The 22,886-nt window shown below is 50.3% G+C and overlaps 8 protein-coding genes across 8 annotated transcripts in view; 6 read left to right on the top strand and 2 right to left on the bottom strand.

The window, feature by feature from the left end:
• Positions 1-17: 17 nt before the first annotated feature.
• On the top strand, positions 18-3,706 carry Aud_001689 (uncharacterized protein; the record flags this gene model as incomplete). The annotated part of the gene is made up of 3 exons (XM_043287180.1): positions 18-93; positions 144-2,953; positions 3,008-3,706. The coding sequence occupies 3 exons, from the start codon at positions 18-20 to the stop codon at positions 3,704-3,706; spliced, it is 3,585 nt and encodes a 1,194-aa protein (XP_043143115.1).
• Positions 3,707-4,223: 517 nt separating this feature from the next.
• On the top strand, positions 4,224-6,736 carry mvp1 (sorting nexin Mvp1; the record flags this gene model as incomplete). The annotated part of the gene is made up of 5 exons (XM_043287179.1): positions 4,224-4,746; positions 4,802-5,542; positions 5,632-5,753; positions 5,806-6,399; positions 6,527-6,736. The coding sequence occupies 5 exons, from the start codon at positions 4,224-4,226 to the stop codon at positions 6,734-6,736; spliced, it is 2,190 nt and encodes a 729-aa protein (XP_043143114.1).
• A 1,933-nt stretch (positions 6,737-8,669) lies between these two features.
• Aud_001687 (Na+/H+ antiporter Nha1) lies at positions 8,670-11,882 on the top strand (the record flags this gene model as incomplete). The annotated part of the gene is made up of 1 exon (XM_043287178.1): positions 8,670-11,882. One exon carries the CDS (start codon positions 8,670-8,672, stop codon positions 11,880-11,882), a length of 3,213 nt encoding a protein of 1,070 aa, XP_043143113.1.
• A 2,612-nt stretch (positions 11,883-14,494) lies between these two features.
• Aud_001686 (uncharacterized protein) lies at positions 14,495-15,052 on the top strand (the record flags this gene model as incomplete). The annotated part of the gene is made up of 1 exon (XM_043287177.1): positions 14,495-15,052. One exon carries the CDS (start codon positions 14,495-14,497, stop codon positions 15,050-15,052), a length of 558 nt encoding a protein of 185 aa, XP_043143112.1.
• A 2,235-nt stretch (positions 15,053-17,287) lies between these two features.
• On the top strand, positions 17,288-18,895 carry Aud_001685 (uncharacterized protein; the record flags this gene model as incomplete). Its single annotated transcript, XM_043287176.1, has 5 exons — positions 17,288-17,555; positions 17,619-17,658; positions 17,719-17,925; positions 17,989-18,782; positions 18,843-18,895. The coding sequence occupies 5 exons, from the start codon at positions 17,288-17,290 to the stop codon at positions 18,893-18,895; spliced, it is 1,362 nt and encodes a 453-aa protein (XP_043143111.1).
• Positions 18,896-18,955: 60 nt separating this feature from the next.
• On the bottom strand, positions 18,956-20,115 carry Aud_001684 (oxidase ustYa family protein; the record flags this gene model as incomplete). The annotated part of the gene is made up of 5 exons (XM_043287175.1): positions 18,956-19,239; positions 19,293-19,368; positions 19,431-19,543; positions 19,601-19,762; positions 19,833-20,115. 5 exons carry the CDS (start codon positions 20,113-20,115, stop codon positions 18,956-18,958), a joined length of 918 nt encoding a protein of 305 aa, XP_043143110.1.
• A 610-nt stretch (positions 20,116-20,725) lies between these two features.
• Aud_001683 (oxidase ustYa family protein) lies at positions 20,726-21,812 on the bottom strand (the record flags this gene model as incomplete). The annotated part of the gene is made up of 5 exons (XM_043287174.1): positions 20,726-20,928; positions 20,981-21,056; positions 21,128-21,243; positions 21,311-21,475; positions 21,530-21,812. 5 exons carry the CDS (start codon positions 21,810-21,812, stop codon positions 20,726-20,728), a joined length of 843 nt encoding a protein of 280 aa, XP_043143109.1.
• Positions 21,813-22,628: 816 nt separating this feature from the next.
• Aud_001682 (uncharacterized protein) overlaps positions 22,629-22,886 on the top strand; it is a gene marked incomplete at both ends in the record, with an annotated part of 711 nt that continues 453 nt past the window's right edge. The window contains 2 exons of the mRNA XM_043287173.1: positions 22,629-22,698; positions 22,763-22,861. Of these exons, the coding sequence (XP_043143108.1) occupies positions 22,629-22,698; positions 22,763-22,861 (169 nt within the window). The remainder of the gene's footprint in view (positions 22,699-22,762; positions 22,862-22,886) is intronic.

Genomic DNA, 22,886 nt, shown 5'->3' with positions numbered 1-22,886 from the left:
ATTGATCCGCTTATCGAATGAGCGCACTGCAGCCCATGGCCATGGCACAAGGCGAGCAGCCAGCTATCCACCCGTTTTTCCAAAGACAAAGAGGTTAACGTCTTCCTCCAATGGCTGCATCCAAGTTTACTTATTATCAGCAGACCTCGAAATTCCTAGACGCACCACGGAAGATGTCGTTTCATCCCAGAGTCCCGGCGAAGCTGAAGCCAGGTTACCCGTTCAATCCTCGACACAATCAAACACTTCCCTGACGCGCTCTATACCTACTCCGCAATCTCTAGATTCCATGGCTCTAGAACATGACCCCAATTCAGCACGAAGGAAACGGCGAAAGACTGAGGATGTCAATGAGGGAACGCGCGCGGCTTCCACAGAGGATGAACCACATCAAGGCGATAACACTCTGCTGCTGGATCAGACACTTACTACATTGAATACGCTCAGTGATAAGACCAATTTCAAAACCAATGCCGGAGCCAACAATGTCACTCTCCCGCCTGCTGTTCCAGATGTTGCCAGCAGTGAGGTTTTATCAGAACCGAACTCTGCCTCAGACCTCCCAAACCCTGATAGAGGAATTCCGGATGCAACAAGTCAGTCGTTACAGTCACGTTCCCCGCCACAGAAAACCATGAAACTCACCGCCAATGGGAAACTCCTGAGTTCACCTGTTGCGAAGCAATTGGATGGTACCCCTCAGAAGAAGAGAAGGAGCAAACGTGCCAAAGCAGGGAAACAAGGGTTGGAGCAGGCCGTGAAGAAATTGGTGATCCTGAGATACGCCGGCGAACCCGACAAGACCAAAAATATCGGGCAGCTCATCAATAAGATTATCTCCGGCCAAACAAAGTATATCCCCTCCAGGGCAACCGTTCCACCTGTGCCAGTTGCACAAAAGCTGCAACCTCCAAAACCTACGCACCCGTTCTTCTTGAAGCCTGTTCTGCGCAAGCCAGACCCTTGCGCTGAAACCTTACCTCCGTCAAGTCTCAGCCAAGGAGTACCTGGGGCGACATCAATACCAGAGACAAGGCCTGATGTTACGAGATCTGCTAGCCAGCCGAAGCTTTTTTCCTCATTCAGACCGCGCCCAAAGTCCCCTGAATCGATCCACCCGGTTTGGCCCCCTAAGGGCCTTGGTCACATTCGAGGCATTTCCGGCGACTCAGACAGGCAGGATGAAGATTTGTCATATCCTTTGAATATTGACCAGAAAAAAGCAAAGATGGCTGCGGTTCAGATACTTGATGAGGAAAGTATACTACGTACGTGGACAAATCTGAATAAGGATGGCCCGGCAGCCTTACGTTTACCTCAAAGGCACACGGCAAGCGGAAGGGATCTGCAGCAAGCAATAGTACCTGAGCTTTCCGGATCCGCTTTAGCTGATGGGACGAATTCGATTGTCAGTCATCCTGCTATTTCAAGAGTGTTCTCGTCAATTCCACAATCTTTGACTGCTTTCGATCGAGGCGAATACGATATGAGCTTGTGGACTCAAAAATATGCTCCTGAGTCTGCAGCCCAGGTTCTTCAGATGAGCAAAGAAGCAATGATGCTGCGGGACTGGTTGAAGTATCTTATGATATCCGCTGTGGATACAGGAAAACCTTCAAAGGACCTTGAGAAAGACAATGAGAAGGGTGACGACAAAAAGCGGAAAAAGAAGCGCAAAAAGGCAGACCAGCTTGACGGATTCATTGTCAACAGTAGCGATGATGATTTTGGAATGAGCGAGGTTACTCATTCTGACGATGACGAGTTAGCTGGTGGAGTGACTGTCTCTTCTAAAAAGACGGTCATTAGGTCGGGTGACTCAGACGGTGTTTGGAGATCCGGCGCGGGAAAGCACCGTACGTCCAATGTAATACTCCTCAGTGGTCCTCCAGGATGCGGTAAGACTGCTTCCGTGTACGCAGTGGCCAAAGAGCTTGATTTCGAAGTTTTCGAGATCAATCCTGGTAACCGGCGGAGTGCTAAAGACATCGTGGAGCGTGTCGGTGACATGACACAGAACCATCTTGTGCATAAAGTGACCACTGGTGAGGATACTTCAAACAATCTGTCGTTGGGCGTCGGCCTGGATGCTCCAGCAACGGACGAAAGCAGACAAAACAAGCTCATGGGATTTTTCAAGCCTGCTGTTGGGAAGAAACCCAAGAACGACAAGGAAGCCGGTCAAAAAGATCCGCAGCAGGAGGGCATTTCAAAACGAGCAAGGAGTCAGAAGCAGTCCCTCATTCTTCTAGAAGAAGCGGATATCCTCTTCGAGGAGGACAAGCAGTTTTGGTCCGGGGTTATGGCCCTCGTCAGCCAGTCCAAGCGTCCCATCATCATCACTTGCAACGACGAAAACCTCATCCCTCTTGAAGAAATATCCTTTCATGCAATCTTACGGTATAAGCCGCCACCACAGCGACCTGCTGTGGACTATCTTCTCGTCCTCGCAGCAAACGAGGGTCATATGCTCAAGAGGGAAGCTGTCGACGACCTGTACCTGGCTACAGGGAGGGATCTTCGGAGAACGATCATGGATTTGAATTTTTGGTGTCAGATGGCCATCGGAAGCGAAAAATCGGGGTTGGACTGGATAGTAGATCGATGGCCGAAAAGCGCAGACATCGATCAGGATAGTGACCCATTGCGGGTCGTCAGTCTGAATACATATGAACCGTCTATGGGCTGGTTCAGTCGCGATATGCTGTTGGACAACACACTTGACAGCCGCATTGAGTCAACACACGAATTATTGTGCTGGTGGCAAGTTAGCTTGCAAGAAGCAGAGGAAATGGCGGACTCAAGCTCTGATATTGTGGCCTCGGCGCGGACAACCAATTTTGACGCCACAAACCTCGAACGTCTTCAAAGGTTGGAGCTTCAGTCCGATTATGCCGATCTGCGGAGCGTTCTGGACGTACTTTGCGCTCGATGCTCTCTCGACCAAAAGCTGGTACGTTCCGCTCCCCTGCAAGAAATATACAAAACTAATCTCCAATTTTCATAGGACTCGATTGACATCACAATACCTGCTATGTCTGAGAAGCAAAGAACGAACTATATCGAAGGGTATCCAGTGCTGCAAGCAGATCTCGCCCCCGATTACTCATCTCTTCAGGCAAGCATTGGAAGTACATTCGAGGTCTTTATGGGTCAAACTTTCCGAGACGAGCATCAAAAAGATACTGAAGCTTCTCATGCACGGAACATCATGGAGAAAGTTGTCGCACCGCGACGTTCTGACACATCCAAAGCGACTTTCCTAACAGCGTTTGAGCCTCTCAGGCGAGCCGATCATCTCTTCCCTCCCCCTCCAGGCCGGCTAGCCGCCTCGGTTGAAAATAGGCTTGGACCGCTCTCTGAGGACCTAGCACCGTACATCCGTGCTATAATGGCGTTTGACCTTCGTCTAGAACATTACCGACTACAGCTGAGCGGTCTCCTCTCCGAAGATGCAGATGGAAAGAAGAGAATGCGAAAGACAAGGGCAAGCCGAGCGGCACTAGAAGGGGGCAGCAAGGCAGAAACACGAAAAGAACGATGGCTTCCGCCTGGTACAAACCCAGCGTTGATCCTAGCTACAGGGAATAAGGAGTGGCAGGACCTCTTGGTCCGAACCGGGTATTTTACAGTGGCCTCGATGAGAGAGTCCAGCAAGGAATGCAGCGATCTTGCGTCAGAGAGCTCAGGTGATGGCGGGATCTAGGAGGAATGTATTCCATCGAACATGACGTATATTAGATAGATATATATATGTGAACTACAAAGATACCTAGGAGTTATGCTGTGTCTATAAATGTATCATTGTTGACAATGAAGGCTTTCTGTCGATAGTAGGTGATACTATCCCCATATGTGTACCAGCATTGTTTATCATCAGACTGGAATAACTAGGCTAGTGCGCGCTTTGCGGTGGATCCACCAAACAACATCACACCAGCGGGCCCCAGGCCTCATTCAGCTTCATGCTCTCTACGAAGTACCCTTATGACAACAGGAGAAGCAGAGCTTAGCTGGCACTAGGCTGGTTGTTGAACCTCGTCATTTATCTCAATCCTATTCTTGGGGTTGTCCATTTACTTGCAGACGGCGATTGCCTGTGGCCCTTAGTGTTGTCCGCCACATCTGTCTCCCAGCCTCCGACCGAACTCCGCTCCCCAAACCTGGAACAGGAATCATCGCCAACGGATCCGTGACGCATCGCGCACTCGAGATTGTCCATAATGTCCTTATTTGGGACGTCGCCAGAAGATCCCTCTGTGGGTGATACAGTCCATCAGAGGTCCAGGTCTTCGCTTTTCGCGGATGAGCCATCGTTCGGTGGAGCTGGAGCTGGAAGCTCCGCCAACCTAGGCTCGTCCTCCCTCTTCGCCGATGACGACGGTTTCCAGGCGAGCTCGCCCTGGAATAGCAACGCAAACAAACGGGCGGCCAGACACGAACTCGTGAAGACTTTGCTGCCGGACGCGGATGTTCCCGAGAGCTACATTGACGCATATGACCTTGTGCTTAATGAAGGGGATCGTGTCGGGGGCGTTGTGGGCTTGACCTCTGTGCGGGAGATCCTGTCGAGCAGCGGGCTCAGCGCCAGCGACCAGGCCAAGATCTTCAACCTCGTTGTTTCAGGTGATGGCGATAGCGCGAATGGGCTTGGTCGAGGCCAGTTCAACGTCCTCTTAGCGCTGATTGGCCTTGCGCAGGAAGGGGAGGATATTACATTTGATGCGGTGGATGATCGACGCAAGAGTATAACGCCTTTACCATTATAGGCTTGTCTGAAAATCTGCTAATGCCCTTATAGAGCTTCCGCTACCGAGAAGTTCCTACCTTGACGGACTGCGCGACAGGCAACAACCTTCTGCACCTTCTCATCCCGAAGAACGGCCCACCACTCCTCCCCCTCCTCCCCCGGCCACGAATGATCCGCCTTCCGCGCGCTCGCGACAGTCCAGAGAATCTTTGGGTGGCTTGGAGGCTGATCCGTGGGGTAGCCCCCAATTACACCGTGGCCATAACCATGCGCAAACTGAACCCAGGCCCCCAGTCCTCAACGGCTTCGGGAGTGTGCGGTCGGCGACCAATGCCTGGTCCAGCAGGCCTGGCGAGGATGAGACACAACGCGACGTACCGAGCGGGGGCCGTCCGAACGGGCGGACAGACGGTGCGCCCTCCACCAGCTCCGGGTCTGGATGGGGGGAGAGTTATGGCAATGCAACTACTGGTGATGGCTTTGGCGGACCGGTCCGAGCTGGACTTGGAAATCTCGGTGTTCCCAGTAGTGGGCAGGAAGAGTCCAATGCCCAGGGGCGATCGGGCATCAGCATCGCTACGAATTCACAAGTGGAGGAGGCTGTGATAGTCAACCTGCTGCCTGAAAAGGAGGGCATGTTTATGTTTCAGCATCGCAACTACGAAGTGAAATCGGCGAGAAGAGGTAGCACAGTGATTCGACGATACAGTGACTTTGTCTGGTTGTTAGATTGTCTGCAGAAACGATACCCATTCCGACAACTTCCTTTACTTCCACCCAAGAGAATTGCAGGTACGTCAGAGCACAGGCTTGCTACAAGCTCTCCTCCATGCTTACTCACTTCTTTCCGTCGTTTGAAGTCAATGGCACTCACCTTTCAGCGGATTCAAACTCGTTCCTTGAGAAGCGGCGCCGTGGCCTCGTGCGGTTCACCAACGCACTCGTTCGTCACCCTGTTCTAAGCCAGGAGCAACTCGTGGTCATGTTCTTAACGGTTCCTACGGTGTGTAGATCTTCCTGTATCGATGGCATACGAGAAACTGACGTGCAGCTAGGAACTCTCGGTCTGGCGCAAACAAGCCACGATCTCGGTACAAGACGAATTCACGGGCCGAGTCCTCCCTCCTGATCTCGAGGACTCATTACCGGCTAATTTGACGGATATTTTTGAGACAGTTCGTAGCGGCGTGAAGCGCTCCGCTGAAATCTACATCAACTTGTGCACACTGCTCGAGCGATTAGCCAAACGTAACGAAGGACTTGCCGCTGACCACCTGCGGTTCTCGCTCGCATTGCAGTCACTCACAGAAGTGACTAAGGATACATATGCTGTAGATACCAACGATGTTCCTATACTCAATGAGGGCATCATGGCTACGGCCAGGCACCTCTCCAACAGCCAGAGTCTGTTGGAGGACGAAGCCCGGGCATGGGAAAATGGTGTACTGGAGGACTTGAAGTTTCAGCGGGATTGCCTTGTCAGTGTGAGAGAGATGTTCGACCGACGGGACCGATACGCACGAAACAACATACCTCAACTGGAGCGACGGATTGAGAGCAACGAGCGAAAGCTGCAGGAATTGCGGTCGCGCCCTCAAGGGGCGGTGAAACCTGGGGAAATTGAGAAGGTCGAAGAGTCGATATTCAAGGTATGAACGTCTTTTTTTTTACTTTTTTTCTTTTCTTTTTCTCTCCTTTTCGCTCTAGATCTCATGTTTGCTTTTTCCTTTCCGATGCCATGGTTTCTTCTAACACAATGCTTTGCTGGCACTGCAGGACAAGGAATCAATTGTGCAGCAACACGCGAGAGGAGTCTTCATCAAAGAGTGCATCCGAGATGAGCTGGTACATTTCCAGCGCAGTCAGTATCACATCAGCCGACTTCATCAAGATTGGAGCCAGGAGCGAGTGAAATACTCTGAGCTGCAGGCCGACAATTGGCGGTCATTGAGTGATCAGGTGGAAGGAATGCCTTTGGGCGAGTGATGCGAGAGTTGTTGTTTTTTTCTTTCCCCCAACTGTGTCTACCCAGCATGTCTATGTTTATTTTGCTGTTGCTCAGCCTGTCGCTATTTGGATAGTTGATTTCTGTTTCAGTATGCTTGATCGAGGGACCTTGCTCATTCTGGACTGATGACTGTGCGATCATTTTGAGTACGGTATCTGGTAAGGTATTTTAGTGGTTTGCCTGCCATTATTGATGTGTGTGATATGTCCTCTGTACGCGTCACAAGGCAATTTGGTTCCGACCGAGCTGCCACCATTGCCCAGTTCCTCTCTGGCTTTGTACCCTGCGCTCAGATGCTGTACTGGCTTAGTGCTCTGGTAGTGGAGAATAGGAACGCCCGGCCAGGATCAATACAAACTACCCTATGAGAACCAAATTCAACAATCAGTATCTCCAATGGGATTACAGCTTCTGTCCCTAGCAGACCCATCCGTACACCAATCTAACCGCATTTCCCGCCGGGCACCCATGAGTGGAGAATGACTGTAGCCAATGATACTGAAGGGCCTGGGCAGCCTTGCAAGGCTGGTGCAATTGATTTGATGTTCTGAATCTGAGACGAAAATTCTAGAGTGGCTGGGTTCTTCTGCACTAGATACAGTATCCATAGGTTCTCCAGAGTTGAAAGCGTCTCAGATATTGCCTTGTTTGCAATTGGAAATAATACATCCGGCATCCGGCGGCCCACGTTATCCCTGGGAATGTTGTACTACCTAACACTCCACCCCTAAATAGATCCCATGTGGCTCAGCGACACAAGGTAGGTAGGCACATGGTACGTAGTAGACATTGCAGGTGTCATTGTCATTGTAACTCAGTCTGAGTCTGATACGATCCTTCCAGCAATACTTTTAATTCTTTCTATCTATAAGACAATGTAGATTATTATGATTATAATTGTCTTATCAAGACCAAGCCTGACTAATCCGCCAAGGACAGAAATTGTTCGTTCCGCTTTGGGGCTGGTGGGGCGACGAGAACGTGAATGACGAATCGCCGCATCCCCGCTGGGTCCTCAGGCAGTAAGGCTGCACCAGTGCCGCCTCCGTCATCGTCCTCAGCTTTAGCCTTTGATTGCGCTTTTTTCCCATTTCTTCGGCAAACTCGCTACAAACGGAGGAGAAGGGGAAAAAAGAAATCATCTGGCCTGCCGCAGCCAGACTCATGTTTTGACATTGACTCGTCGTCCCCAGACCAAAGCAAACAGTGAGCACTGGTCGTTATGAAATTCCCGGTTGTGGTCTTGGGTTCCGTCCTTGTCGTCTTGGCTCTGGGTCCTTGAATTTGCCCGCTTCCTGGTGAGTTGCGTCTGCCCAGAGTCTTGTCTCTCCTCCATTTTCTGTCTCTTGTCCTCTCTTGTCTCTTTCTTGTTGTCGCTTGTGCGTGCTTGGGTCTGTTGTCCTGCCCTTTTCCACCTGGTTTTCTTGTTGTTTTCTTTCTGTTCTCGGGTGAGTAAGACGATTAGCGTGCTTTCCAGGTTATGAATTTCCCAATCTGGTAATCCCTGCTTCTCTTCTCTTATTCCTGTTACTGGCACTTGGCCGAGGAGTTTTCGGATTTTTGGCCGGCGCTCCTTGCATTTTCCTGTTGACTCCGTTTCCTCTCCGTTCACCTGTTTATCTTGTCCTGGTTGCTCAACCGCCTGCTGTCGCAGAACCAAAAGCTGACGAGAAACTGCAAATAGGCACAGGAAAAGACCTCGTTCGACCGTTTTAGTTGTTCGTTATCCCCGAACTTCCTTCCTGTCATTCCTCTCGGAAAGGTATGCGGAGAAACGGGATTAAGCAATCCTGGTGCGGCGTTTATATCTGTAATTGCACGTGCAATCAGTTGGAGAACGTGGAGATATCACTACCCGCGTAGGGATCAGAAAAAGCAACTAGACTTACGCAGGGGAAGCGCCGAGTAATTATGGCGTGGGATCATTTGGACATCGATAAGCCTCACCTGGCGTACATGATCCTTGGTGGCTTCACCGGGCTGTTCATGCTTTGCTCCCTCTTCGTTAAGGAGAAACTGTACATTGGTGAAGCAACTGTGGCCACGCTGTGTGGTATCATCTTTGGCCCTCATGCCGCCGATCTGTTCAACCCCGCGGAATGGGGCAATGTCGACAAAATTACCCTCGAATGTTCGCGCATCGTCCTCGTCGTCCAGTGTTTCGCCGTCGGTGTCGAGTTGCCCAAGGCGTACATGGAACGTCATTGGAAATCTGTCTTTCTCTTGCTCGTTCCCGTGATGACTTGGGGCTGGTTGGTCACTAGCCTGTTCATTTGGTGGATGGTGCCTCCTCTCAACTGGCTGGAAAGTCTCGTATGCGCTGCCTGCGTGACAGCTACCGACCCCGTCTTGGCCTCTTCGGTTGTCGGTAAGGGTAAATTCGCCAAGCGGGTCCCCAAACATCTGCGAGATCTTTTGTCCGCCGAGTCCGGCTGCAACGACGGCATGGCCTTCCCGTTCATCTATCTCGCGTTCTATATCCTGCGCTATCGTCCCGATGCAGGAAAGGTGTCGCTCAATTGGTTCTGTGTGACCATTCTCTATGAGTGTATCTTTGGCGCAATCTATGGTTTCACTATCGGATATATTGCTCGCCATGCCATCAAGTTCGCCGAGCGTAAGCAGTTGATCGATCGCGAGAGCTTCCTGGTCTTCTATTTCGTTTTGGCCGTGTTCTGTGCCGGCTCTGGAAGTTTTCTGGGCATGGATGATCTTCTGATAGGCTTTGCTTGCGGCGTTGGCTTCAGCAACGATGGCTGGTTCACTGAAAAGACCGAAGAGTCTCACGTATCCAACGTCATTGACTTGCTTCTCAATCTGGCGTACTTTGTCTATTTCGGGTCTATTATCCCCTGGGAGGACTACAACAACCCGGATATCGGCCTCGTGCCCTGGAGGCTCGTCGTTATCGCGATTCTGGTCATCTTCTTCCGCCGGATTCCGATCATGATGATATTGAAACCAATCATACCGGACGTGAAAACATGGCGCGAGGCTCTTTTCGCCGGCCATTTCGGACCCATCGGTGTCGGTGCCATCTTCGCTGCAATTCTAACCAGGGCTGAACTCGAAACTGATAGCACTCAGCCGTTGGCTGAGTCGCAACTGCCCAAACCCGGGTCCCCCGACTACTATATTGTGCAGCTGATCTGGCCTATCACCACCTTTATGGTCATCTCATCCATTTTGGTGCACGGCTCGTCGATTGCCGTCTTTACCCTTGGAAAGCGTATTAATACCTTGACCATCACGCTGTCGTACACGACGGCCAATGAAGAGGGTCCTTCTTGGATGAACCGGCTGCCTCGCGTACAGTCGTTGGCCAAAGGGTCAATGTCATTCCGCAAGACCGACGCAGACGAATTGGGTGATTCGTCCACTGAGCCGGAATTCCCTCCTGGAACTCTTCCGCCTATTGGCGTTCCTGGTAACTTTTTGCGACGAGTTCGTGAGGAAGAATCGGAGACACCAACCGGTCGACCTCCTAGTCGCAAACCTCGAAGACGTCGTAGGCGGGATGATGGAGCTGGAGGTCCGATCAGCCAGTCCGCCATTATGCCTCAAAGGTCGGCCGAGGCTGGTGAGGAGACTGAGAAATCAAAGGAGGAAGCCGAGGAGCGGGAGAAGATTGAACGGGGAGGATCTCCACCGAGCCATGAGCGTGATCGGTTTGGCCGAGAACCTGTCTTAGAGGTGTACCTGGAAGGCCATATGATGGTCATCGAAGACGAAGAAGGCAATGTCCTGAAGACAGAAGACATTAGTCATAAATCACCCGAGGAACGGCAGCAGCACATTGAAGAACAAAAGATGCGGTTGCAGAAGGATAAGTCGGGCGAACTGTCCAAATCCCGAAGCCAGCCACATGAGAAGAACGAAGGAGAAGAAATCCAACATGCAGTGGAAGCTGCCGCCGGGCCCCCGTTAGGAAAAGCTCGCAAGCAGTTCGGCAAATGGGTCGGTTGGGGCAAAGGCCGCGGCGAGCAAGCGGAAAGCAAGGAGGCAAAGAAAGCTGCGGTGAAGAAATCGACCGAAGAATCTGGCAAGCAGGCCAAGGGCAAAGCTCGGTCGGCTCACGCATATCAATTCGGCAACACCATTATTGTCGAAGATGAGGACGGCGAAGTCATTAAGAAGTACTCGATTCCTGCCACTGGCAAGCCCGAAACTGGAGCCCCTGGCATTCGCGGCTTGGGACGAATGGGGACCTGGTTTGGCAGAGATGGCGAGGCGGAGACCTCGCAAGCTGCACAGAGCAGAAAGGCGGCCGAGGACGAGTGGCTAGCGGATGATGGACTGCGGTTCACCCTCGCCAACGACGACGATGTTGGCAAGCGAGGAGTCGGCCACAAGGGTCGCCGCATGACGAAACACGAGTTCGCCGAGCAGATAAAGAATCTGGACCCTAAGGCTCGTCGCCAGTTGGTCGAGGAGACTGACGTTCCCGAGCGTGTGAAGAATGTGGCTCGGGACGAGGCCGAGCGGCGAGAATCTCTCCCAGCACAACCTGTTGAAGTGTCGGTATCGCCTGGGACCCAGGTAGAATCTCGTGGTATCGACCAGTTCGAGTCTGACAGTGAGACCACCGAAGACGAAGCGGAACAGGACATTCCCGGGACCGACGTCGCTGCTTCGCTGGCCAGGGTGACCCGTGGCTCGGCTGCACAAGAGCGACGCAGTCACCTGGAGCCGTCCGACCCGCCTTCCAGGCCTCGTCCGCGTTCGAGAAGAGATTCTGAAGACGATGGTACCGCGCGTATCCCACCAGCTCGCCTCCGAGAAGCAGCCGGTCTTGCGCGTCCCCCGCAGGAAGCTGACTTGGACGACACAGGTGAAACACCTGCAGAGCGTCGTCGTCGTCTGGCGGCCCTGGGAGAATTGCACAGCGACTCGGACTCTGATGACCCGGGGGCCGCAGTCGAAGACACAGACAGCGAAGACAATGGTGAATTCCGCCAAGTGCGAGGAAGAGTTCAGTTCGCGGATGGTTCTCGGGCTTCTCCGCGAAGAGACGATGCTGGAGTTGTAAGCGGACTTCCATCCGGGTCGCCGGATCAACTCTCGGGTCGTAGCGGACACCGCACACGCATTTCATGGGGAGGAGAGAAGGGTCGCGAGAGTTGAAGTAATGCTGAAAGAAGAGTAGAAAGCGAGCGCAAGCAAGGCGACAGCCCTTGCGGTGTACAAAGCCGAGGAACAGGATCTAGAACCTTGTCTGTTATTAACTCATTTTTCGACTCAGCATTGGCGCCGAGACGTTTGTTCATACGCCTTTCTCGGTTGCTGTATATAGAGGCGTACTGGACGTTGTGTAATGTTTGATTGATTCCCCTTTCCTGTTTTGTCTGGTCTGGTGCATCGACTATTGAGTGGCTGAATATAGTCTTCTTAGCTTGCGTCTACTTTCAATAATACTTGCCTGCACAATACCAATAGATGTACCATTTGGTCGTAATTATATAAGCCCACTTGCCTGATTGTCTTTGGTTGCTTTTGTCTTTCTCCATTGTTTGAACTCGGACACGTTGGCGTACAAAATCCAGGACTCCTTGCATGACACAACATATTACCACAAGCTCGGCGTACTTGGTAGCTTTCCCTCGTGCCCTTTTTATCTTCAATATTAAATCCTAGCGTCCTATTGCAACTAGTCTTGCTTTTGTCTTTAGTCAGCCTTTGCTACTGTGTAGACAATGATCATTTTTCGACAATTGCCATAATCTGAAGGAGAAGTCATAATCTAACTTTAACGAGGCTAATCAGACTGATGAATACGGGACAACTATCAATAGGCCTTTCAACGATTGAAGCACTGGACTATGGTGTCAATGCACCTCCACAGGACGTCTAGACCGGCTATCGTTGTCCTTGGTTTCCTTCCTCAGGCGAGCGCGCTATTACCACATGAAGAGTATCCCATTATGTATTCTTCTACTTTGCGGACTGCCAAGAGGTGACTTCTCGATGCAATCGAGCCCCGACTACCCGCAGCAGGGGCAAAGGCCACCAAAAGAGACGAAGCCAGTTCCATAGAGCCATCTCTTGCATCAGGCGAGCCTACCTATCTCCCGCTTTGAGCATAAAAGCTTGACCCGAGTCGCGGAATGGCCGATATCCATCCAGTATATCGCCCCTATCATTACATTGTCACTGACGCTCCTCATCAAACACAGCTCATAGACTACCTAGGCCCTAGGAAACACCACACACAAGGCACTGACCCTCCCATGTTCCGAGATGCGGAATCTACACATTTCATTTATTCGGAAGTAATCCTGGGCCTCCCAGTCCATCTCCAAGACCTTCCCCTCAACATCCACTACGCTGATTACCGGATTCCCAGCCCGCGACAGAGGAAGAAGTAACAGATCATGCTGTTTCCCAATCGTCGATTCTCCGGGAAGCAAAACGATAATGTATGCATCGCGATGAGGACGCTCGGGTAAGCCAGTCGCCTGGTAACCCTGTCAGATGCCCCGCTCGTTACTAAGGAGGGTAGGGTATGCTACCGTGTGGTAATCAGCAACCAGCTCGCTCACTAATGACCAGCAGACAGGAGGTACGTCGAAGAGGACCGCCGAGAGCAGAGTCTGGCGGATCCCCATCATGCTTGAGATAGCATCCTGTGCCGTCTGAGCGTGGGTTTTTAGGCTTTCGGGCAGGCCTCGTCGTGTAAGACCGCGCAGGCCGCTGCTTTCCATGATGCGGGTATAATGGTCTGTATTGATAGGGTTTGGAGTGATGCTGTCGCGACTTGGTGCGGACATGTTGTGTTTAGTACTTTGTACACTTCTCTACGTCATAGGTACCGCATGTCACATGGTGAGGGCTGACTCCTGGCAGACGGTGACAATCACCCACAAACTGGTTGCTGGACTTGATATGTGGTAAAAGTTAGCAAGAAATTGGACTTTATATATAGAGTCTGTTGCACAATCAGTGCATATGATGATGGGGCGTGGAAAACAGGGCTTCTTCTCTGCTCAACTATACTCAAGCTAGTATTATCGATATAATTTTCGTTTACTATTATCTTTCTTTTCTTCTATTATTTGATTTCTGATCTATATCTTACTATTTTCCTTCTATCACATATCAAGTCCAGCAACCATTTTGTGGGTGATTCCTTTGGATAATCCCCTCCACATACTCCTATGTATAAAACTTATTATTACCCTATTGTCTGTAATTAATCTTAAAAAATAATGGAACAAAATACATAGTACCAATTATTAAGGGATATTCCTTTTATTCAATCAGAACCTAGGATGTAACCCACTGAAGCTGCCAGCTGAGTAAGTGTCCTTTTTGTGAGCTGAAGAGTACATATTCTGGACGGCTGAAACCCCCCAAGGTGCTTCTAATGTTTCTAGGGAGCAGCCTTCCTGATTGAAAGCATTGCGATTCAATTTAGACATCTGACTGAATTCCTTTGCTCACTTCAGCAGAAGGGACTCAATTCATGAACTCACCCGGTTCCTCCTCTCGTGGTTATATGCGACGGGCTAACGTCCGCGGTCGAGATGACCCATGATTCTCCAGCGAACAGCAGATCTATCTCCTGCACCAACATACACCGGCAACTGGCAACTGGCATGTCTGCTGAAAGACATCTAAGAAGAGCAAATGCGAGTCAAAATTAATACAGAGCCTCGCTTTCTGCTGTATGCTACATTCCACCCGCAATGCTGTCAATCTGTCCAACACGTTCACTACCCGAGCGGCAAACAGCCGTCATGGCCCAGGGGCCAGGAAAACTCGCAATTCAGCAGGACAAACCCATCCACCAACTATCCCCCGACACAGTCATCGTAAAGACAGCCGCGGTTGCCATCAACCCCGTCGACGCGAAGATGCTCGGCTACAGCCCAGCTGCCGGCGCCATCCTCGGCCACGACTTCGCCGGCACGGTCGTCGCCCTCGGCGGCAGGGTGGCAGGCATGGTCCACGGCATGAATAAGCTGCGAAGGGAACGTAGGCCCGCACGCGGATTTTCTGCTCAAGGTTCCCTAGCATATGAGTCTCGAGGAGGCCGCGTCGCTGGGGACCAAACTCGCCACCGCTACGCTGGCTCTCTTCAGGAACTGTGCGTGCCTGCATCCCTAGAGCAGCTGCATGATCGTCCTTCTACCATGCCCAATGACAAGGACAATGTCAATGAGAATCCCCCCGAAGCGAAAGGAAAGGGAGTTCGTCCTAGTGGCAGGCGGCAGCACGGCAACCGGCATACGCGCCCTCCGGCTTGGGCGATCCAGATTCTCCCTCTGCGTGGAGTAGTCTTTCCCTGCCATTGATCAGACATTATCTCCAGTACGGCTATCCTCTCAGCTATGGCTCCTACCGTCCAACCTGGGAAAGAAGACAAGTATCTTTAGACTGCCCTCCATATTTCTCTCTACTGGTTATATATTAAGTCGTAGTGAGCAAAATACACGTGGAGATTACAAGTTCTTGTCTTTAGATCAATCTCTAGCTGGGTTTATCAATATTAGTGCGGATATTGAATCAGTATTGTCATATAGGAGGGTATCAAATACTTAGTATGGATGCTAGAATTGATACCATCATATAGGAGGATACCGAGTACTTAGTACCTATGGTACTATAGAGTATGGATACTAGAATTAAACTCTGGACTCCGTACCTGACCGGTGGGCACTCCCGCTTATCAGCAACCAAAGGTTCAGTTCGATACGCGGAAGGGTCAGACAGGAGGCATATCTAGGAATAGACAGATAAAAATTGTCTCTATATGAGATTTGAACGGCAGCGTTCAGTCCGTGGCCTCTCAACGAGCCTTCGAAAAATTATGAAAATTTGACATCTCTGAGACAGACAGTGACAGACAGGAATATTATCTGTGTCCCTGTCTATCTCACAATCCATGTGGTTTATCAATATGTAACTTTGACAAGTTCAATACTACCTACGTGGAGCCGTTGGCAGCTGTAACGCGCAGGAGTCTCATATCCTTGGTTCGCTGAATCGCAATGTATTTAATTTATAAACTAGTACTAATGCATAGTACAAAACATTCAGTAGTGATCATGTAACTGTTTAGTAGTATTTGCCCTTACTCTTCCTCGTAAGTCGTCGCAAGCAGCTGCGCCGCCCCACACAGGATGGGATGGAAGGGAGATTAAGCTTAGCGGGACGGTGGAGATCATCAACCTTAATCAGGGGATGACTCCGACAGGCTGGGTTCACGCCGTGAACATCCGACCTTGTCCTGGTCGACCTGAACTCAATGCGCATGAATAATGATAGCAGATGAGGCAAATTGTACGCAAACTGCACTCTGTAAGCCCTTGGTTGGTGGCAATGTAGTTATTTACTAGGTATGTGGTGTAAAACAAGTTAATGATAGGGCAATGCGGTTCCCAATCGACCTTGTTACCCTGGCCAAATTATCAAGGCTTCAGACACATTGGTCCAGTTATCTATCCATATGCGACCGTAACTTGGTCGTCTAGTAAGCCGTTGGGATGCATTGACACTATATCATCTACTGGACGCTAATAATACTAAATGTATGAAAGCTGGAACTCGCTTCTAATGGCTGTGAGCTTATGTAGCAGAAGCCAAGGTTAAGGTCACTGGAGATATTATCATCACCGACGGAGGCTATCTTGTGATCGTCATCATGGTCCGGGGAGGACATATAACGCAGATCCACTGTACTTCTGTCCGTGGTAGTATGTGTGACGACGCAGCTGGGTCCTAGCGCTCTTTCCAATCAGGAGTAACAGGATGAAACCGACGCAGTGGGTCAAGTCTATCAGTACGGCACTGTGGCTGGAATCCAAGAAGTAAGAATGCCACGAATACTAAGTCTGACAAGCACAACAGTAGCTATTGGGGAGAAACCCCAGAAGTTGGATAAGCAATCTAATTGGTCCTGAATAGGAACCGTACTTCTTACTCTACGTGTGTCAACCAGAATATGCACTATTTTCCCTACTATGCTAGAATGGAAGTCTAGACACCTTTTTTGCTTGGTAGTTTGATGGTTGACAATAAGCTATAATGAATGGACTTGTCTGAGCTTCATCTTCATAAAAAGGTTACCTGACCGCAGCGCCGCATTGAGGGTGCAGGGCCTTCGCTGGGGGGGACTATATTCTCCCTCCTAGATAGCAGCCATAAATGTCACCTGCGCAGTTGTACACTTGTACTACTACTACCAGGCATGTCATCTAGTAAGGTGGTGCGTGTAGCTGGTCTAGTAGTGTGAAGGCAAGTAATATTCAGTCCGCCGTAGTGGTTATTCCCCACCAACACCAGTGGTCTTTAACTATTCTACTCCGTTCTATGTGAATATAAAATAAGAACTGAGGCGTTCCAAAGCAAATGGAGCAAGTGATAAGCAAGGGTAAAACTTCCAATCAGGAATCAGAATTTTAATGTTCCAATATTGGCCTAGCGCCCAACTTGACAAGGGTGTACGATCACGGTTACACCCCCAGATCGCCTGCCTCGCCAATATTCTCTTCTCGCACCCAGTGGCCTCCCCCAATCGACCGGTAACGATGCTTGAAGAGGCCTCTCCACTACTTGGTGGACAGCAGAAAGCGGCGTCGAGGTGGTCATCAATCTACTGGCTGTCTACTGTCGTCTTCTGCCTGTCCGCTGCGGGGTCCATTCTCAATGTACCTCTAACGCAACTCATCGAAGAAAACATCTGCAGCCGATATGTTCAGCAAGGCGCTCCGATTGAGCGGCACTGCAAGACTGACGAGATTCAGTCAAGGTTGGCTTATCTCAATGGCAACCTCTCCCTCGTGGAGGCCGTTGTCGGTACATATAAAGCCCTTATTATCGACATTTGCGTGAAGGTTTCGGAGCTGACTCGTTGCTGAGGACTTTTTGTTGCATTTCCATTTGGTGTCCTGGCCGACAGGTGAGAGCGATTTCTTCGAATATGGTTGTAAGGGACTTGGAAGAACTCACTTCTCCACAGAGTTGGTCGAAAACCGGTCATTTTTCTATCGGTGATTGGAACCTCACTTGCCCTGGCCTGGGAATTAGTTGTTATTGCGTTTCCAAAGATAGTTCAGGTTCAGGCAATCCTGGCTGGTCCGTTGTTTACGGTAGTTGGGGGTGGAAACACAGTGCTCCTCGCTAATCTGTACTCGATCGCGTCGGATTTGGTGGCTCAATCAGACAGGTACCCTCTGATGGACACTGAACTGAGTTCACTGAATTATGAGATAACTAACACATAGATAAGAGCTTCCGCCTTCTTCCTGATGGCATTCTCCAGCCTAGTGGGTGCCTGTCTTGGCCCAGCGCTTTCCTCCGAGCTCATTGAAACTTTTTCTCCTTGGATTGCGGCCTTAGCCAGTTTCTTCGTCAACTTGATCTCTTTGATTCCGCTGTTCTTCGTACCCGAAACTCTGTCTATATCGATACCGGACTCTAACACCCCCGATGATAATTTCGATCCGGAAGAATCACAGCCCGACACTCTCAAGTTCCACTTATCTCAGTCCCTTCAACTCCTCATCGCTTCCCTCGAATCGCTCAAGTCTTATTCTATGGCCCTCGTCTTGTCCACATTTCTCACGATCGTGCCCGGGATCCTGGGCACTTCTCAGTTCATGGCCCAGTACATAAGCAAGCGCTTCGACTGGCCACTCGCCGAAACGGGCTACCTACTGACGCTCCGTGGGGTCATTCACATGGCCGTCCTGCTCTTTATACTACCGCTCCTCTCCAAGCTGCTTTTGCGATATCGCAATCCAGCCGTCAAGGATTTGATACTCGCACGTGCATCGGTTGTATTCGCCGCTGTCGGGGCGCTTTGCATGGCGGCGCCGCAGATATGGGTGGTAATGGCTGGGCTAGCGGTGCATAGTTTAGGGTCGGGTCTGGCCCCGCTGTGTCGCTCACTTGCAACTACCTATGTGGCACCACAGGACACGTCTAAACTAAACACGGTAATTGGCATAGCTGAAACAACAGGATCGCTATTCGCAGGGCCTGCCCTTGCCTGGTTGTTTGAGACCGGGATGAGGCTCGGAGGTATGTCACTTGGGTTGCCCTATTTTGGTCTGGCAGGGTCCTTCGTCTTGTGCCTAATAGGCCTATTGTTTGTTCGGACCCCTCCCCTGGAAGAGGTGAGGGACAGTGACTAGTTTACGAAAAGTCCGCATAACGCGCAGGAGTTCAATTTCAGAGAAATTCGTAATTTCATTTCAATGTCCATGATGGTCCCCATGACTCAACCCATCTGACCCCTGTAGACTCCCCGGCATCTTCAGTGAAGGGTCCTTGGCATGTTCCACCCCAGTACCTTTCCCCTTCAATGCTTTTGAAGTCCTCTTCAAAGACCATTGCAGTAATGCCTCAAAGTCACGACACGTATGCGTCGTGCGAAAATCGGGACCAAATGTATGAGCGCTTTGGTACCAGGTGAGTGGGACTGGGGTTATGTCGGAGTTGCACATGACGGCTTGCCGAATGTAGTCGAGACAGTGTTCTAAAATAATCAATTATTCAGGGTTCAAGTACGCACGGGATGCTCACGCTTACCAACATGCAGCATTTCGGTAGATGCTGACTGCTCGGGTTGATAGTATTCGGGGTATAAGGCTTTCCGGATCTTGTTCTGCATTGGAATCAAGAAGTTAACCTTTTGTTAGGGTATCCCGTTGGCAGAATCGATCGCACCAGGCAATGCATTTGATGAATCACATCAAGGCCCGTAAGCCAGTAACCGTCGAACAGCAGGGTTTTATCCCTCACTGTATCGGATTCTGACCCCTCGAGAAGGACAATCGATCCTTACAGTTGAGCAGGTCAGATATGGGTGAGATGAGATAATTCAACTGAATTCTTACCTGATTCCACTCGGTCCCAGAGAGCGTCCATCTCGGGCGTAGGATTCCCAACCCATTTCTTTTCTCCCGGAGTAGACTCAATTACCAACTTCCCACTTTCATCGTATGCGAGGGCTCCACTGAATCTCATTTCCTGCTCCTTCAAATGCTCCGATGCCGGTGCTATAGATAAATTGCATGATTAGTCCAAAGGCACACATCTGTGGTCGCAATTGTATTGAGCATCACCAACCCAAGTCTGTCTTTCGCCATCTGCAATTTAGTGCACAGGCTCGTCGATTGCCCGATAGAGACGCAGTGTATAAGACCCCAGCGAGACATGCGAAGAACAAGGTAGATAGAATCCAAGGCCAGCGGTAGAGCACATACTCCCAGATCGATTGGCGCTTGAGGACGTTGTGTGTTCGGGCTTTTCCGCTCTCTGCCTCGCTCTCATCATCCGAGGTCGGTATGCGGGCCCATAATGGGCGGGGAGAGTGCAACCACAACGTAATATCCTGAAAGAGGTTCACCATGCTTGCACACCTGAGCGGCTTGAGTCTAAGATTGAGCAAAGATATTCGTGCTGGTGGGTAGAGGGAGTGTGGCCTGAGAGCGTAAAAGACGTGTTTGCCAACGGCCTCGGATCTGGGGGTGTTTTACTCAGATAGCCTGGCTGCCGACGCAATTGGCAAACACTAATCCCCGAGTGAGCTAAGATTAATCCCTTTTTCAGTGCTGGAATGAGACATGTTGCATAAGTGAGGGGGAAAGACGCATCATGCTTCTGCTGATGCGGAGGAGTCGGCCATTTGCGCGTACTCCGCTAAGGCGTCCCAAAATGTGATATTCTACATGGCATACAAGCTTAGGCTTGGCGTGTAATTTTATTACGTTCAAGTCGACCCATATACAGGGGTTTGTACGTGCAGGGATTTGATGTAACGTTGCTAAAGCACTTAGGTAAAGGCTTCTGGGATCGTTTGGCATAAGCGCTAAACCGTTGGCAACGATAGGAATCATATCCAAATTCTAGGTAGCATTCAACTCGCATAATCTCCAGGGCCTCGGGAACCATTTCTTGTCCGTGGCTAGCCTAACACGCTACATGAACTAAAATATGCATGCTCACTCGGCTGCGCTAGGCTAGTGAGGCAGAGGATCTTTGTACTCGTGCTTGTGCGCACTACGCTCCCTAGCCCAATCCTTGACCTTCCAAAAGTTGCGACATGTGTGCTCCACCTGAAAGTCATTCAGAGGACGATCTTCCTTTTCGGCCCACAAGACGGGGATAGGTGTCACGTCAACGTGGCACATCAGTGCTTGACGGAGATGATCAAGGCAGTGGTCTAGGTGAGAAAGTCAGCCTGGTGAAGTCTTCGTTGTAGTCTATGAACTTACTGATATGTATCGAATATGCGGGCTCTGGGTCATGTCTGGTGTAGTAATCTGGGCGCAAGGCTTGACGGAGTACGTTCTACAATTGACAAGTTCTTTCCATTAGATGTTGCCCAATCTAGCAGAGACGGCAAATAGGTGCACACTCACCAGACAATGTAGCTGATGGAAGACATCTATACTGACAATCGACCAGCCTCCCGGTTTCTCAAAAGTCTTTCCGTAGATTGACTTCGCTTCCTCTCCGCGAAGATCCACCCCATCGGCTGTCGTTCAGTCAGAGACTATAAGCTGCTCTATTGAAGAGCCAATTGATTCCACTTGTTCACTTACGATGGATCAAAGCATTCCAGAGATCATCTAGCTCTTCACTCGGCTCGCCAGTGTATTTTGGCGCACTGGGGTTCCAATATGTAGAGATGAGAGTACTGTTGTTGTCGAACTCGAGCGTGCCACTGAAACGCACTTTCTCAACTTCAATCGCAGGCTGCACAGACCCTGAGAGTAATTAGCATTAATCATGAATACAGAGCTGTAGACTCGCTGACTCACATAGCTCTGTGGGAGCAACTTCAGATAGGCCCTCGCAATAGTGTCCCCTCTGGCCTGCGATGTACATTGAAAAGAAAATCGACAGGATCCACGCTACAGCCAACAAGATATATGTCAACAACCGCACCCAAAATTGCCTCGAAGAATTTTGAAACGAATTGTGTCGTTTTTCTCCCGAAATGAAAGCATCGCCCTCTGATGCCCGGATGCCAATCGAATCCTCATGCTCTTCTTCGCTCAAATAGGGCTGCAGCGCATCACTTCCACGCCGCATGTTAAACATGATGCCGCTTGTAGTTGGATGAATTAAGAACAGAACAATGCGACAGCTTTGAATGAGTCTTTAGAAGAGAAAGAAAAGACAACTTAACGAATCAAGAGAAAAGAATGGGGGGTTATGCCACCCCTGCTCGAGACCCCAAGTAACCATACCCTTCTTTCGAAAGTCCATCCTTAGTCTATGCCAACCCTCGTCCGAGGCAAAGATACAGGTCGGTGTTATCTACAACCCGGTCAAATCAGACCTGGACAAAAACGTTGGATGAAACATCGACATACAGGCATGCGTCAGGCATAGTCCTAGCGAACTAGCCCTTTCATGGCACCGCCAATCACAACCTTGAAGAATTGGTTGCCTGAAGTTCAATCCCAGTAGACTCGATCTGCTCGGCCCTTATACCCCATCTCGCTGACTGAGACCTGCATACACGCTCGCGTCAGTCCCCAACTGGCGACATCTTTCATTTCGCAAGCGGGGTATCTCATCTCGCAATTCATGTCAGGATGTCGATAGCGGCTTGTACAGACTTGTCCGCACCGCCCTAGTCGCTGGTATCAGTTTTATTCCCAGGCCACCAGGGACAAACATTTGATGATGCGGGGTTTGGACAGTTGCATTGGCTCCAGACCAGCAGTGAGCCCAGTGAGCCCAGTGAGCCCCAGTCCTTTGATACCGGTAGTCGAAGCAGCCCAGATCTATATAAAAGCAGATGTGCAGCCAGCAGTCATTTGAGAAAACATCAAGTGTCAACCTCAATTTCATCAAACCCAACTTCCTCAATTCTTCATTACGTCAGAATAATTCTGATAGCCTGACAAGATGCATCTTAAGCTCATTGCTCTCACTACTGCTCTGGCCGCTAGCCTTAGTCTGGCAGCGCCTGTCGAATGTACTACTTCTTATTTCAATTCCCTTGCTGTGGTCCTGTGCATTACTTATGAAGATATTCACAGATTCAATCCAGGCTAGAGACTCGGACTCAGCTGTTGGCCAGGCATTCTACAACAAGTACAACGAAAAGCGCGAGGATGCCGAGACTGACTCCACCGTTGGTCAAGCATTTTACAACAAGTACAA

The sequence above is a fragment of the Aspergillus udagawae genome (genome assembly GCF_001078395.1).
Source record: "Aspergillus udagawae IFM 46973 DNA, scaffold_1, whole genome shotgun sequence".
Lineage (NCBI taxonomy): Eukaryota > Fungi > Ascomycota > Eurotiomycetes > Eurotiales > Aspergillaceae > Aspergillus > Aspergillus udagawae.
Note: the sequence above shows the minus strand (reverse complement) of the source record. Positions and strands in the feature narration are given on the sequence as shown.